The sequence below is a fragment of the Peromyscus leucopus genome, chromosome 8b (genome assembly GCF_004664715.2).
Source record: "Peromyscus leucopus breed LL Stock chromosome 8b, UCI_PerLeu_2.1, whole genome shotgun sequence".
Classification (NCBI taxonomy): domain Eukaryota; kingdom Metazoa; phylum Chordata; class Mammalia; order Rodentia; family Cricetidae; genus Peromyscus; species Peromyscus leucopus.
The window spans coordinates 8,775,242-8,791,862 of NC_051086.1; the positions used below are offsets into that span (position 1 = coordinate 8,775,242).

At 49.2% G+C, this 16,621-nt stretch overlaps 1 protein-coding gene across 2 annotated transcripts in view; it reads right to left on the bottom strand.

Annotated features, from left to right (window-relative positions):
* The window catches only part of Clcn7 (chloride voltage-gated channel 7), a 28,105-nt gene extending 11,834 nt beyond the window's left edge, over positions 1-16,271 (bottom strand). Inside the window, exons 1-9 of one of the 2 annotated variants that reach the window (XM_028854586.2) lie at positions 16,054-16,271; positions 5,942-6,010; positions 4,383-4,454; positions 4,190-4,255; positions 3,579-3,711; positions 3,122-3,231; positions 2,129-2,209; positions 865-927; positions 674-757 (exon numbers count right to left, since the gene is read on the bottom strand). In XM_028854586.2, coding sequence (XP_028710419.1) covers positions 674-757; positions 865-927; positions 2,129-2,209; positions 3,122-3,231; positions 3,579-3,711; positions 4,190-4,255; positions 4,383-4,454; positions 5,942-6,010; positions 16,054-16,191 — 816 coding nt within the window. In that variant the 5' untranslated portion in view covers positions 16,192-16,271. Of the gene's footprint in view, positions 1-673; positions 758-864; positions 928-2,128; positions 2,210-3,121; positions 3,232-3,578; positions 3,712-4,189; positions 4,256-4,382; positions 4,455-5,941; positions 6,011-12,150; positions 13,647-16,053 lie in introns of those variants that run through there. The other variant, XM_028854588.2, reaches the window with a different exon arrangement.
* Positions 16,272-16,621: the final 350 nt, after the last annotated feature.

A 16,621-nucleotide genomic window follows, 5' to 3' on the forward strand; every position in this document is an offset into this window, starting at 1 on the left:
TGGTGCATCCTTGGCACCTCAGCTCTCAGAAGCCTTGAGACAGAATCCTAAGTTCAAGGCCAGCCTGGGTTATACAGAGTGACTGTTTCAAAGACGGCTATAGACTTATCAACATGTAAGTTTAGTGTAACGCCCATCTTACTGCTGGTAACAGTGAGAAACATGATAAAATTGTACCATGTACCTGAGTAGCCATTTAAAGCTCTGACCTCCCTTAAGCGACTGTCCCTGTGAGAAGCTAGTCAGAGCTATAGATCCTTTTCAACAGAATCACACTAGCATATAACACCAGAATTCTAGGAACTGACATGGAGAGTCCACATGGTTTGTAACTACCTGGACTGGGAACAGACCAGGTTGTCCTTAGAGTTAAAGATAGGGACAGGCACTGGATGTGTTTTTTGCTCGTTTGTTTTCTTTTCGAGACAGGGTTTCTCTGTGTAACAGTCCTGGCTGTCCTGGAACTCACTTTGTAGACCAGGCTGGCCTCAAACTCAAGAGATCCGCCTGCCTCTGCTTCCTGAGTGCTGGGATGAATGGCATGCGCCACCACTGCCCGGCAGGAACTGGATGTTGAGGGAGACTCAGAAGTCTGGATGAAGACTGCGTGGGCAGGAGACCAGCTGAGACACGTCTGTGAATCCCCAGTCCATGTATGTATGGAAGTACTCACCTTGAAATCTCGCTTGAGTGATGTCGACCTTCCCTGTGAAATCCCAGCAGCGATCACTGAACCTGAGTGGATCATTGGCCCTTCCTGAGAGCACAAAGCAATCAGTACTCAGAGGCCATGCATGGGTCTCGGGGTCCTCCCAAAGACAGAAACCCAGACTCAGAAGGGACCAGTATCACTCATTCTGTTACCTTTCCTACAGCCAGTCCCCCTACCACAGACAGAATCACACCGGACACCTTGATCACCAGCGTCTGGAAACAAGGAAACAAGATGCAGAGTTTGAATAAACATGCTGTACCCATGCCTGAGCCCCAAGGGCTCAAGAAGAGCCAGCACTCTTGCTGAGAACTCACCCTGATCATCCACCCACACTGCAAATGCTGCCCTACGACTACGCCTCTGCTCTAGGCCAGTACAGCTTTATCTTGAGGACAACTACTAGCCGGGACTGAAAGTATGGCCCCCATCTCATGAACATAAGGGTGTTTCCACCTGGAGATTTGGGCACCCACTACACGGATACCCCAGTATTTCTCCCCATATCAGGCCAAGAACCATGAAGATGGAGGCTGAGGGACTGTGACTCCCTGAACTGCATGAGCCTGGTGGATGCTCAGGGCAGTCAAAGGTGAACAGAAAGCTACTCTGTCATCTGGGCTCATTAACAATAAAACAACTTATACATGCCTCCCTTGATACATGGCCCCTGGTGCAGGTAGGAGGGGGCCCTGGGAAGGATATCATGTTCAATGCAGGTTCTGAGGAAGCCTCCCAAACCTAGTCTGTTAGCTAAAGGTGTTTAGCGAAACATTCGTGTTCCACTAAGTCTAGTGTGGGTAACAAGTCAGTGCTATGCCCAAAAGCATCATGTCTACCCTAGTCTACAGCAGAGTAGCAGCACAGGTCTCTTGCTTTCCAGAATGTGACTACACTGCCTTTCCTTGGCTATAGGGCACCAGGACGGGGAGCACCCCAGGGAGGTGATGGAGTATTAGGCAAGGGAGTACATCAAAGGAGGCCAATGTTCATCTGCCTTCTGAGACAGGGGCAGGAGGCAGTGTCTGTCCAGACTCAGGCAGAAAGGCTGGTCAGGCAAAAACAACTAGTAATAAACAGACTGTGCTGACAACTGCCCAGCCTCTGTGGCATCAGGATGCTGCCAGTATTACACATTATGAGTATGAGAGAGAACTTGGAAACTAGGGAAAGGAAGGCAGACCGTCTCCAAGCCTAGCTTAGCCCCTCTGGCTCTGAAACACTCAGGGCCACAGAGTCCTGAGTTATAGATGTGTACTGCTGACTGCAGACAAAGACCAGCTTTTGCCACTTTCAGATGTACAATCTGTCCTTGTGTGCACACACAAGAGCTGGTGTGCACAGAGCTTGTGCCAGGTGTGGAGGGTCAAGCAAAGACAGACTTAATTAAACCAGCAGAAATCCTGCACACCTCACCTTGAGCCGCACCACGTGGGGGATCTTCACCCCATTGAGGAAGCACTTGATCTGGGGGATTCCGCTACCAGCAGCAACTGGCTGGAAAGACAGAAGTGCCACTGAGCAGGTAGAGTAAGGGGGTGCAGCCTTACAACCACAAGAAACATGGGGAGCAGGTGTGGAAAAGGGCTTCATGTCAGGAAATAGAGGTTCCTCCTTACCCCAGCCCAGAATGGAAAGACCCCTGAAAAAAAACCTAATGGGCATGTGTAAAGGGCCAAGGGTAGAGTCTGGTGGTCATGTATCCCCAAGTGAGCTAGATGAAGGAAATACCCCAGGATGGACAAGACACTCATCATGTCCCAAGCAGGAACTAAAACTTCCTATATATGGGATAGCTGGTCTATATCCACATAGAAGGTTCTGGATGTTGTCTATTTCTTCTTTCACTACATAAAAAGGAAAAGAAGCATAGAGGGAGCTGGAGAAGGGAGGACCCCGGGAGCCTTGGAATGAAGATGCATTTTGGAGGGGCCATCTGTGGGATGGGAGTAGTCTCCCTGGGGAATGGCTGGTCCTGCTGCCCCCTCTGCTTGGATCCTTGCAAGAGTTGTCCAAACTCCTGAGATTTTGTAGGCCCTAGAATACTTCATTCTCTAGCTACGTGAAGGCCCTGAAAGATTTAGCTCTAGCTACATGTGACTACAGGGTAGGTGTGGCACACATATGGTCTGGGTATGAACTGGGTGGCCAGGGGATATTGGGTAAGAGTTGTACTGCTGGGTTAAATATGGTACCACTAGGAGTTAAGCTGAGGAAGCCCCAGTGTTCTTTCTGTTCTGACTGAATACTTCTCATCTGTACACACTGTGGTGCTCTCTGCCAGAAAGCCTCCATCCTCATAAGCTAATAGGGTCCATGGTGGGTAAGACAGAGGGGCCCATCCATTCACTGAGACCTGTGCCCACTTTGGATCTAGGGTAACCATTCTCCTACACACAGTGGCTTTACCTCTATGAAGGCCACAATCACGGACCCGACGAGCACGAAGGCGGAGTTCAGTGTGGCCCACAGCAGGAGGGAGAAGGACAGGCCGCCTTTCTCTGTGAACTTGTCGATGTCTCAGGGATCGTCAAGGACAGGTACTGCTGCACATCTGGAGCATACAACTGCCCTGCTTGTCTCACTATTATGGCCGGTCTATCTGGCCCAGATCATCTCATGACCTGGACCAGCATAACTACTGACTAGCTAGCAGGCTATGGTGCTAAGTGGACAACTTAGAGACATCTCACAGCCTGATTATGAACACACCACCCATATGCTGACCTGTGTGTGTATGGTAGGGGTAGTTTCTACGGAGTTGGGCCTGCTCTGTTCTTTACTGCCTGCTGTGAAGGCACATGCTTGTGTTCTGTTAATGAACCCTCACCCCATGTGCCCCATGCTGAGTGTCTCTAGAGGATACTGTCCTTGATGACTCTGTACTTGAGGCCTGCCAGGTTCTCCACTACAATGTCAATGAAGCAGGCTACCAGGCCTGTGAGGATTCCAATGAGGGCACAGATAACCCAGCGCTTGATCTCCACCGTCCGGAAAGCCTAGACAGGGATGGGAAACATGGTGCAGTCATGGCCGGCACTGCAGCTAGGTGCCTGTTGGCACTGCTCTGGCGCTGGCAGACTCAAGGGCTGTACCACACACAATACAAAGTTCAGCTCTCAGCCCAAATCTGCTAACAACAGCCTCCAGCCAATGTTTCAATGACCACTGAGGGCCACAGGAAGTCACAAGGAGGTAAGTCACATTCCCTACACAAATTCACAACTAGCTACTAGCATTCGAGGCACTGTCTGCCATCTGCAGAAGCTTTATTGGCCATGATGATTATAGCACTCCTCGAAGTTTCCAGCATCTGGTGTCACATGTTCAGAGCCCCATCCTCCACACACAAATCATGAAAGCGTGGCAGTAGAACCCAGAGGCTCGGAGGAGAAAAGGGAGGGGATGGAACAGGGACACTGCCTGGCCCAACGTGCCAGCACCCAGGCCAACAAACCACAAGCCCACCCTGCTCACCGTATGGTTGATTCGTCTCTCCTCTTCCAGGAAGAGCTGGTTCTCGCTATTGTCATAGTCCAGGCTCTACACAGACCAGGACACAAGGTACTTGATTACTGAACCAGGGACCAGAGTGCAAGTACAGCCAGGTGACAGGGAAGAGGGCTGGAAAGGCAGGGCTTGAGCTCAGGAGGGAGGATGGGGAGCCCACCTCATACTTGAGGGAGAGGAGCTTCTCATTGTGTGGAATCTCCTTGGGGAAGGTGTGAGGAGGGTCCACATCCTGTGGAAGAAAAAGGCAGTCCCATGCTCTTTAATAGGAACAAGGTGAAGAAAAGGGGCTGAGTCTCAAATCTCATAGTTCAGCATTATCTGAAACCCAAGGCTGGGAAGTCACAAGAAACCTACAAACCACCCCCCGCTAGATTTGGACACAAACACCCTTCAATGTGACCCTGCAAACACCATAGGTTTGTTTCAGGAGTATAAGGTTAGTTTAACATCCTAAAAAAATCAACAGATGTGCTATATCAGGACAAAGGTCTACAAACCATCCGAAATTTTTTTGTTTTTTGTTTTTGTTTTTTTGAGTCAGGGTTTCTCTGTGTAGCCCTGGCTGTCCTGGAACTCACTCTGTAGACCAGGTTGTCCTGGAACTCAGAGATCCACCTGCTTCTGCCTCCCAAGTGCTGGAATTGAAGGCACGTGCCACCACTGCCAGGCCACAGACCATCTTATAAACACAGAAAAAGCATTAGAAACACTCAACAAAGCTAGGTGTGGTGGAGCACACCTACAATCCTGGCACCCCGGAGGCAGAATCAAGAGGATTGGAAATTCAAGGTCAACTTGGGTTACGTGGCAAAGCACCTAAGAAGAAAGGAGGCAGCTAAGTGACAGCGTGCTTGCCTAGCAGGCCCAAGGTTCTCGGTTCCATCCCCGAGTCTAAATTAACAACAAAAGCACTAAAAGAAGCTAAAACAGGAGTCTAGAGAGATGATCAGAGGCTGAGTGTTTGCTCTAGCAGAAAACCCAAGTTTGGTTTCTGGGTATCCACACCACACGACTTAGAACAGCCTGCAACTCCTGCTCCAGGGGATCCAATGCCCCTGGCCTCTGAGGACACCTACACCCTCAGGCCTGTGAGAACACTCTGCATCACTGCCCTCTGGACAAGCAAAACCGCAGCAGATAGCACCAAAGACAAGCAAACTCCAGAGGAGAGGAGTGGCTCATGAAACACTCATGTTTGTTTTTTCAAGACTTATTTTTTATTATCTGTATGCATGTGTGTGCCTGTGTATAGCCATGTGCATGTGAGTACAGGCATTTATGGAGGCCAAAAGAGGGTGCTGGATCCCCAGGAACTGGAAGTGCAGCCACCTGACATGGATGTTAGGATCTGAACTCTGGTACTCTGTAAGAGCACTGTGCCCTCCTAGTCCCTGGAAATCTTGTTTTGGGGATGCCAGAATCCATCCCATGGTCAGAAGAAATGGCTGCTCTTCATGCCTGAGGATTCCTCATCCCTCTGAGACCCATCTCACCTAGATATCTTCACACTAAGCTCACTCCTGCCAAAGGCCTCTGTGCTCCATGGCCTCCTCCACAGTGCTTCTGCCCACCCCTTCACATCTGAGGCTGCTGCTGGTCATTTGGCCTCAGAGACCGTATCCATATTCTGCATGCCATCTCTGCCGACCATGCTACCCTTCCACCTCCCTTTGCTAAGGTCAGCTCAGTGGGAGCAGGGGACATAACACCACTCACCGGGTCCAGAAGCTCATCGTCCAGCTCCACATTGTTCATCTGTCCAATTCGGAAAAGTGCAGAATGAGACTACAAACAGAAGAGAGGCCATGAGGACACCAGATGAGGGAGGGAGAATACAACTCATTCTCATTCCCACCCTCACATCCTGCCCTCCTTGGTGTTGGAACCCAGGTCTGCTCCTGACATGCGCAGCCTGTCCCTGAGAAGGCTAGCACGGGACAGAAAGCCCAGTTTTTCTCACCCTAATATACCATCCTGTCTACTCCATATGAGAGGAAACTGACCATGCACCAGGGCCAAGGGCTACAGGATGTGTCCAAGCAAGTCAGGGTCCACTGCCATGAAGCTATGGTTCCTCCCCTGCCTACCACCTCCACAAAGTCATGTCTAGTCAGCTTCTCTAGGCCTCTCTCTGCTTCAAGCATGCTAATGCAGCCCTCCCAAGCAGAAGCTGTAACAGCTGAGTGGGTCTAAGGGTGGAAGTTCTTGTGGTGCTACAGCTTGAGGTAGGTGTGGGGCAGCCAGTGCCCTTTCTTAGGACACTTTCCAGACTGTTAGCCCAGTAAGTGGTAGTGGAAAAGTTGGGGGGAGGGTGGCACTTATGCCCATTTTCAACTATTTCCTGGGTATTTACAAAAGTGCTGGTAGGGGCTCCTGGGAAGGCCAACTTCTGAGCTGCTGGGCAAGAGCCATGGGGCCCTCCATTCACTGTTAGAAAGCAAAGTAGCTGTGATGGAAACCAAGTGTGGAAGACAGCGGGAGCACCAAGGCCAGCCCAGCAGATCGCTCGCAGACTGGAATTGTCCCTGGAGCTATTTTCCAGACCCGAGGCAGCTGCAGGCCCAGCCTCACTGTTCCTTTACCCTTTTCCTGTTCCAAAGACCCCATCAAGGTTCACTGGGGTCCCAAGCATTTACATTTTATTATTATTGTTACTTTTATCATTATTGCTTTTTTTGAGACAGGGTTTCTCTGTGTAGTCCTGGCTGTCCTGGAACTCATCCTGTAGACCAGGCTGGCCTCAAACTCTGCCTGCCTCTGTCTCCTGAGTGCTGGGATTAAGGGTGTGCACCACCACACTGGAGCTACACTTATTTTTTAATATTTATTTTAAAATTCTGTGTGTCAATATGTCTCTGTGCATGGAGGTGCCTGTAGGGGCCACAAATGTTGGATCCCTTCAGCTGGAGTTGGGAGCAGCCTGATGTGGGTACTGGGAACTGAACTTGGGTCCTCTGCTAGAGCAGTATGTGCTCTTAGCTGCTGAGCCAACTCTCCAGCTCCCAAGCATTTCTTTTTTCTTTTTTTAATTAATTAATTAACTAATTAATTAATTAATTTAGGTTTTTTTCGAGACAGGGTTTCTCTATGTTGTTTTGGAGCCTGTCCTGGAACTTGATCTGTAAATCAGGCTGGCCTCAAACTCACAGAGATCCGTGCGGCTCTGCCTCCTGAGTGCTGGGATTCAAGGCGTGTGACACTACCTCCCAGCATCTCAAGTACTTCTTAGGGACACAAAATACAGCTGATACATGAGAAGCATCCAGGCTGGGGCACTCAAGTCCCTCTCAGCCTTCCTCTCTTTCCAGTTAAGAACCATAACTACAACAGGAAAGGAAACCAGAACCAGTAAGGAAGCTTCTGGTCTAAGGGCCCTGAAATCCAGGAGGGGCCTGTCTCCTTGGATGGTTCATCCCTATATTGTGTCCCAACAAGCTTTGGGAACTTGCCCTTCCCAGCCCACAGCCACCCAAAGCTCCCTTTACCTGTCTCCTTCCATCCCAGAAACACCAGAAACCCTTGCAGAGCTCCCGACACCCAGGACCCCAGACTCCTGTTCTTACAGGCACTGTGACCTGGAGCTGCAGATAGGTGGAATGTTTCCACATTTACCCCCAAATATACAGGAAAGAGCTCCCCTTCCCCTGGAGCCTTTCTAGGGGTGCAGCAGACTAACACTTATAAACGTCCCACAGCTGTATGTATGCTCACCACAGCCAGGGGTTCCCTCTGGTGCCTTATCATAGATTAACTCCTAATCTACCGACCAGCTACAACATAGGGTGACAGAAATGAGGAAGGCATCCTGTGGGACAGAGTGCAGGAAGTCAGGTACCCGGCTGGCTGCCCCTGGCCCCCGCTCATTCCTGTGCATACACAGGCAGGGGTTCATGTTCACAACTGGGGGATGGAGAAAGCATCACCAAATCACATCTTTGGGCTTGGCTGACAACCTCCACCCTGAGTATCCTCAGGTACCACAGGGATCAGGAGGAAAGAGCACCAGAGGAGGTGACAAACATCTAACCATTTCACCTGGAGGGGACCTAGAAGGGGACACATCCTGCCCCCAATCCATGTCCACTTCTGGACTTTCCAGCTGGGATACTGTGGGCTGCTCTTGGTAAGGTTGTTTTCTGTTTGGTCACCCTGGTTCACATGACCCACACATGACAGGCAGGGCAAGGATCACTTAGAGAGTCCCCTCCAGTCCTGCCACAATCTCACTTAAAAAAAGACAGACTCGATGGAGAGGTAGTGGAGCACACCTTTAATCCCAGCACTGGGGAGGCAGAGGCAGGTGGATCACTGTGAGTTTGAGGCTAGCCTGGTCTACAGAGCGAGTTCCAGGACAGCCAGGGCTACACAGAGAAACCCTGTCTTAAAACACCACCAAAAAAAAAAAAAAAAAAGAAGGAAAAGAAAAGAAAAGACAGACTCACCATACCAAGCATGCTGGGTCAGGCAAGTTGTGCCAAGAGGCTACATATAAGCAGGCCACCCTCTATATGCCTTATTGGGGACAGTCTATTCTGAGGACCACCATGAACAGGATGACAGCACAGTACTCTGGTTGCATTTGAACTTCATATAAACATGGAACTTGACTGAGCCCACAGGGCTCTTGAAGTGTCACCCACCATGAACCCTGTTCACCTCCTCAGGGAAATTCCCCTAGGTGCTGCGTGACCAGGAGAAAACACAAGGACAGGGAAGTAGGGGCTGAGGGGCACAGCAGAGAGAAGGGCAGTGGCCAGTCTGTTTTACCTGTCACTGAAGAGCTAGACAAGCCAAAGGCCATCAACAACTGTTCCACCATAGCACAGGTGCCAAGAGTCAGACCCACAAGGCTATGGAAATGAAACCATGAAAGTTTAAGAGGATGGTGGGAGAGGTGCTGGCTATGGGTAAGCATGTCAGTCCTTGCTTACACAATAACCTCGACTCCAGACTTGGTAAGCAGTGGCCCAAATCCATGACAGAGCAGCAGCAAGCAGAAGCCCAAATCAGGAGAAGGCCGCCAGAGCAATGAGTGACAGAGGACAATCCACAGACCACAGTGGGGCACAGGGGCTTGGCCCTCCTTGCAGGGAAGTAGCTGCAGAAGGCTTAGAGCTGTGTATGACTAAGGAAGTGGAAGGACGGACGGACGGATGTTCCCAGGGATCTAGACACACTGCACAGCTGCCAAACTCAGTGCTCTAGTACTGAGCTACAATTACTCAACATACCACCCTAAAAGGAACTGGTTGAGAACACAGGCCTGCTCAGGACTAGTTTTGCAACTTCTGGAAATATGTAATTATTTCAAAGTTACATAAAACAAAAATTCCCCCACACCAAAAGACTGGAAAGGTAACTTTCAAAACAGAACATAAATGCAAAGCATAGCGTTTGAGAATGGCTGACAGGCAAAAAATAGAAAATTACAAATCACACACACACACACACACACACACACCAAACAGGTAACAAGAGCAAAGCTCTGAGCTGACTGGACATGCATGCAGTGCACACATACATACACGCAGTGCACAGACATACATGCACACAGTGCACACACATACATGCATGCAGTGCACAGACATACACGCAGGCCAGACTGGTCTACATAGTGCGTCCCAGGCTAGTCAGAGCTATGTGGTAATATTGTCTCTGCTCCTTCCCCGTCCCCTCAAATGTTCAAGGTCATCCTCAGCTACAAAGCTGTTTGAGGCCAGCCTCCAAAATGTGGTTATATCTATAAAGACAGAGAATAAGAAGAGGTGGTGGCCAGGATTGAAGGGGGAAGAAGGGAAGAAAACTCTGGGTACAGTTTCAGTTTTACAACTGAAACCGTTGTAGAGACTAATTCCCCAACATTAAGAATATACCAGACTAGGAGCTGGAGAGATGGCTCAGAGGTTAAGACACCAGCTGCTCTTCCAGAGGTCCTGAGTTCAATTCCCAGCAAGTGGCTCACAGTCATCTATAATGAGATCTGGTGCCCTCTTCTGGCCTGCAGGCACACATGCTGGCAGAATTCTGTATAAATAAATAAATCTTGGGGGAAAAAAAAGAATACCAGACCGGAGCCGGGTGGCAGTGGCCCACACCTTTAATCCCAGCACTCAGGAGGCAGAAGCAGGCAGATCCCTGTGAGTTCAATCCCAGCCTGGTCTACAGAGCAAGTTCCAGGACAGCCAGGGCTACAGAGAGAAACCCTGTCTTAAAAAACAAAAAAGACAAAAACAAAACTAACAAACAAAACACAACAACAAAAAAAAACCCTACCCCACCCCACCCCACCCCAAAAAAGGAAAAAAGAAAAAAAAATATAGCAGATGGGTAATGGTCCAACTGTAATGTGTAATACTAGGTACTCAGAGGTTGAGGGAGGAGGGTCAAAAACAAAAAGCCTGGGCTAGTGGATAAAGGCATCTCCTCCAGAGCCTGATGATCTGAGTTCAATTCCATGAATCCATATGGTGGAGGAAAGAACTGACTCCAAGTTATCCCAATTTCCACACATCCACCATGGCATACATGTGCAGACACACATACATACAAAATAAATAAACATAAAAAAATTTTAAAGCTAACCTCAACTACACAGAGAGTTCAAGACCAGCCTGAACCACTTCTACACTATACACTAGACTTATACACTATACCAATACTCTGACCCACATAAAATATTGCCCGGCAGTGGTGGCACACACCTTTAATCCCAGCACTCAGAAAGCAGAGGCAGGCAGATCTCTGAGTTCAAGGCCAGCCTGGGCTACAAACCATAATCCAGGACAATCAGGACTGTTACACAGAGAAACCCGTCTCAGGAAATTAAAATAAATAAATAAATAAATAAATAAATAAATAAAAGAAGTGGGTAGGGCAGAGCACCTGTGTAGTACACAGGAAGTCTGGGTTCAATCTCCATTATGGGGTAAATGGGTGAAAATAGTGTGTGAACCTAGATAGTACATTGATGTTATGTGCTCTTCCTACAAATACACACACATATATATGTACGTATACACACACACACACACACACACACACACACACACACACACAGCCATTTTATTTGAAAAATGAGGACAACCACGGAACTCTGCCATCCTCCAGTTCTAGTGGAACCTGAGTTGGAAAACATTATTTTGCACTTGGACACCGACACCCTATTTTTACATGTCTAACTTTTTTTTTTTTTTTTTGGTTTTTCGAGACAGGGTTTCTCTGTGTAGTTTTGGTTCCTGTCCTGGATCTCACTCTGTAGACCAGGCTGGCCTTGAACTCAGAGATTCACCTGCCTCTGCCTCCTGAGTGCTGGGATTAAAGGCGTGTGTAACTATCTAAGACCTCATTTTTTGTTAAGCTCTTCACTGTTGCACACTGCCAGCTCTACATTCCCACCTCCACGAGCAGCTGCCAGGTGCCAGGCTCTAATGCTCAGGACCAAAGAAGCCCAGACTACTGCAGTGGACACACACACACACACACACACACACACACACACACACACACACACACAAAAGGCAGGTCATACAGCCAGCCCAAAGGTGACAAAGGTGACAGAAATGGGGAAGAGAGATCACTTTAGATGCAGTAGCCAGCAGGTCTACACAAGCAGAGCAGCCCAGACAGGGAGGAGTGGACCATAGGGACAGGCTTGGGTGGGTATGCGTCTACATGGCTGCCTGGAGGCTGCCAGGACCCTGTCCTTCAGCTCTCTACACCCTGTTGGGCTGAGGCTTGCTTAAAGCTGAGAGAGGAGGAGAACAGCTCTCACCAGAAGATAGCAGGGCCCCAGGGCCACTGGGGACAATCAGAGGACCCTGCCCTGAAGCTTTCCAACAGCCCAGGTCTCCTGTCTTCCCCAACAGCACCTCAGGCTATGGTCTGTGGTGCTAAGTTACCAGGGCAGAACACAGTTCCACACTCACCTGAGGTCCCTCTTCTGCTGAGGGAGGGGGTATCTCTGGTGGCAATTCCCGAAATGGGCCTGTAAAAACCCCCTGCATTTAAACTGCAAACACACACTGCTACCTCGACACGACCATTTGCTCTGGGATCAAACAGCCTCACGGAATACTCTACTTCCCATTGCCCACACACATGACCATGACTTCCCGGCTGACCTCACCCTCTCCCTGTTCCACCATCACCCACACCTAAGAAAAGGCCCAAAGCCTTGGCCTCCAGGTAGTTCTGTGGGGCCTGAGCTTTAAACCGGGCCCCAGCCCATCCTACCTACAGCAACTACTTCATTGCTTGGCCTGCTTCTGCCTGGCTGAGCGGGCAACAATGCCACCACCCAACCCTGGAGATGCCGTAACAAACCCCAGAGGGCCAGGAGGTAGTCAGGATAAGAAGCTCATGTTCAGTCCGATCACCCCACTGTGTCCCTCTTTTTATTTCAAAAGGATCCTGACTCCAGACTAGCTTACAAAGACTCCTGCTGCAGTATCAGGACACCCCATGCCTAACTATGAGCCTGCCTCTTATCCAGAACAGACTTTCCTGAGTAAAGCAGCACCAAGAAGTCATTCAGCTGAAGAGGGGGCCATAGACAAATGTCAAGTGCAAAGATGCCTTAGTTTTTTTGTTGGGGGGGGGTAGGTGGGGACGACGGGATACAATTGCTTGTTTTGTTTTGAGACAGGGTCTCATCTAGTTCATGACGCTTCAAAATCACTGACCTTCAACTTCTGATCCTCCTGCCTTCACAACTCGCATGCTGGAATTATAGCTATTTGCTACCACACCCAGTTTTATGTGGTGCTGGGAGACTGAACCCAGGGCTTCACTGATGCTAGGCAAGCATTCTGTGTGCCCAGACCCTTGCTGTTAATGACTGGTATCTACTGAGAGCCTGTTTTCCAACATTCATTAGCTTTTTACAGAAGAGAAAACTGGCACAAGCAGGCCTCAGATCCTCCCTGAAATTCTGGCTGGTCTGGTGCCCACTGCAGAAGGGTCCCAACCTGCAGGCAGTGTTTGTTCAGCCCACCTAAGCAGGGCAAGGATCCTTTAGCACTGGAGCCCCTGGCTTCCCGCACATCTCTCCTAGACCTAAACCAAACCCAAAATCAATTCATGTGCCTGGACAGGACTTCCACACCCTGCACCATATTCCAAACTATTGTAGCATTCTAAACATATACTCTCTTTGTCGTGAGCTTGTCTCAGGGCCTTGCACTACTCACATAGGGCACAAAAGTACTCTTCGCACCTACATCTATAGGGCTCCTCACATAGAACCGGCAAGGAGGTGGGCCTATTTCCAGAGGGAAGGAAGCTATCTTATGCACCTCAGTGACCTGCACACAGACCTCAAAATCCACAGTGGGGCAGGTGCATAATTACTTTAAGTTGTTTAACAGCAACCAATCAATTGTATTAACTGCAGACTTAAAAGCTATAATGGTATTTAGGGAAAAAATAAACTCATTCTTTCAAAAGAAACCAACTCTTAGGTCCCTTGCAAAGAAAAGCAAAACCAAACAAATAAAAGTAAAACCTACAACCATTCAATCCTGAGAAATCCAAACCCAACTTATGTCAGTTTCCAATCTCTTTTCCTTTCTTAAAACCAGTTTCCAACTTAAGGCTATTTTGTTGTTTTGAGAGAGAGACAGAGACAGAGACAGACAGACAGACAAGACAGAGTGAGAGTGTGTGTTATACAGGTAGAGGCCTAGAGAGGAGATGGTGGCCAGATCCCTGGAGTTAGAGTCACGGATGGGCCGGGCAGTGATGGCACATGCCTTTAATCCCAGTACTGGGGAGGCAGAGGCAGGTGGATCTCTGTGAGTTCGAGGCCAGCCTGGGCTACCAAGTGAGTTCCAGGAAAGGCGCAAAGCTACACAGAGAAACCCTGTCTCAAAAAACCAAATAAATAAATAAATAAATAAATAAATAAATAAAAATAAAAAAATAAAAAAAACCCAAATAAATAAATAAAGTTTAAAAACAGGGTTACAGATGGTTGAGCCACTGGACTTGGGTGCTGGGACCTGAACTTGGGTCTTCCACATGAGCAGCAAGCACTCTTAGCCACTAAGCAATCTCTCCAGCCCCCAATGTTACTTTCTTTACAACAGGGATAGCAAATCACAACTCCCAAAAACACCTAAGACGGTCTGACACAGCCCTACCGTTCTACTATAGTCACTTCAAATTACTGCAGCAGACCAGACTTCTACACAGACGTTACCTCAAAGGAAGCCGAGCTGCTTCCCAGCAACAAGGAACTGATTTTGACTTTCATTGTCTGATGCACCTTTAAGGGTCTGGAAAAGCCTAAATGTAAATTCTGTTCTTCCTAGCCTTTAAAGTGGTAGGAGTGCTCGTTAGACAACTCTAAAACCAGGCGAAATGGCAAAGGACGGTTATAAAACACACTAACATCAAGACATTCACATAAATACCTGACTCAAAATTAATACAATGCATACAGGCAGGAGAGCCAAAGACATGCAAATAAGCAAAACAGTAACCCCTTTCAAACATGAAGCATTTAAAGGCACAAACTGTGTTTTGAGTGATGAACATACTCTGGCCTCTGACTTGTTACTTATTACGTCTAGCTGCACATTCTCAATTCAAATTCAATTAGGTAGTGAAAGACCCCCGCTCCATTATGAGGACATGGGGCGTTGGGCCGATGAAATGCCCCCCCCTAATAACTTAGCCTAAGAAACGCCATTCTGAAGGAATCAGAAAAACAGGAGTTCACAGCCATAGCCAGCCACCCGGCCTTGAGAGAGATAACTATGGCCAGCCATCCAGCCTTGGGAGAGAGATAACTGTGGTCGGCGGCCTTGGGAGAAAAACAGTTGAGTCAAATCAGGATATTTTATGGCTGGCCCCCTGGCCTTGAGGAATAAGCAGCTGGGCTGGAAAAACACCCACTATACCCTGAGCACGGCCAAGTCAGCCACACACATACGACCCCAAGTTCACCCTGGCCTTCTTTGAAACAACCAATAGGGACCCTGTAACTATGCTTCTGTAACCGCGCCTCTGCCCCTGGGATCCCATAAAAAGTCCCCTTTGCCCTAGGAAAGCGCGCAAGTCCTCCGAGAGACTTGGCCCCAGGTACCTGGTCTAATAAACCCTCTTGCTTTTGCATCTGATCTGTGGTTTCGGTGTGTTCCTTGGGTTTGGGGTCTCTCCTGAAGGATGATCTCCCCTGGGGGTTCTTTCAGTAGTAAGAGAAAACGAGGGGGAATACTTGTCATTGCAATTATGCCCCAAATGTCTGGAATTACTCCTGTGAAAGGGAGATGACACTTTCACTGAAATTGCAAGTCTGCCATTTAAACTGTGAAAACTGTCAGGCGTGTAGTCCAGGCCTTCCAAGTTCTTGAGAAAATGGAGCAGGATCATGAATTCATGGCCAGTCTGTCAGTGAGACCCTGTCCTGAAACGCCAAGGGCTGGGAAGCAGATCGGAGGTCGTATGCTTGCTTTGCCTACTATGTGTAAAAACCCTGGGCTCGACCCTCACCACGAAGAGTAAAATTAAAAAAAAAAAAAAAAAAGCATTTAAAAAGGTTAAAATCCTAGGATCTCTTGCTGAAGAGCTAATGGCAGTTAATGACTGCTGAAGGACAGGGTATCATTTTCTCCAATGGTGTACCCCACTGGGACTGGATGGGGAGAAGGGGTTCAAAGGGAAAGAAAGGAAGAAGGTAATGGATGCGAAACTGTCAAAAACAAGTCTTCCGGGATTCACAAAAAATAACAGAGGAGGAAGCTGTGGCCTCCTCCCTGGGCCCCTCCGGCGCACTGAGGACCGGGGCAGCGAACCCAGCGGCCACATCTCCGGCCCGCGGGCCTCACCTGGCGCGCGGCCGGCCCAGCCCCGTTCAGCAGCGGCGTCTCCTCGTCCGGCTGCCCGGTCCTTCGAAGCAGCGGCGCCGTCTCCTCATCATCGCGGTCTCGGCCGGACCAAGATACCTTCTTAGAGACGTTGGCCATGGCCCAGTGAGGACCAAACTCAACTAGAACAGCCGGCCGACCGGCAGCGTTCCCGTGACGCGAGCCCGGGACTCACGTGATCTGCCACCGGCGCCCACGTGACCGACTATGGTGGCCAGAGAGGTCGGCGAGCGCAGGGTCTCCTGGGAGTTGTGGTTCTCTGATCCTCGCAGCCCTGGCTAGAACCCTCAAGAGCGGTATCAGTTGTCTTTACTGAAGTCAGTGACCCAGACTCTGAAGAACTAGCTTGAGACTAGCGTGAGATGCACGCTCAGTCCTTGAAGAGAAGATAATGGGGGGGGGAGGGGAGAAACTAGCTGTAAGGGTTCCGGTATCGACCCTCTTAAACAAGTTGGCTTCACGTGTCTCCTGTGCTCCGCGCCTAGAAGGGCCATCTCATTGCTGTAATTCCTGCAATAGGCTTTGAGAC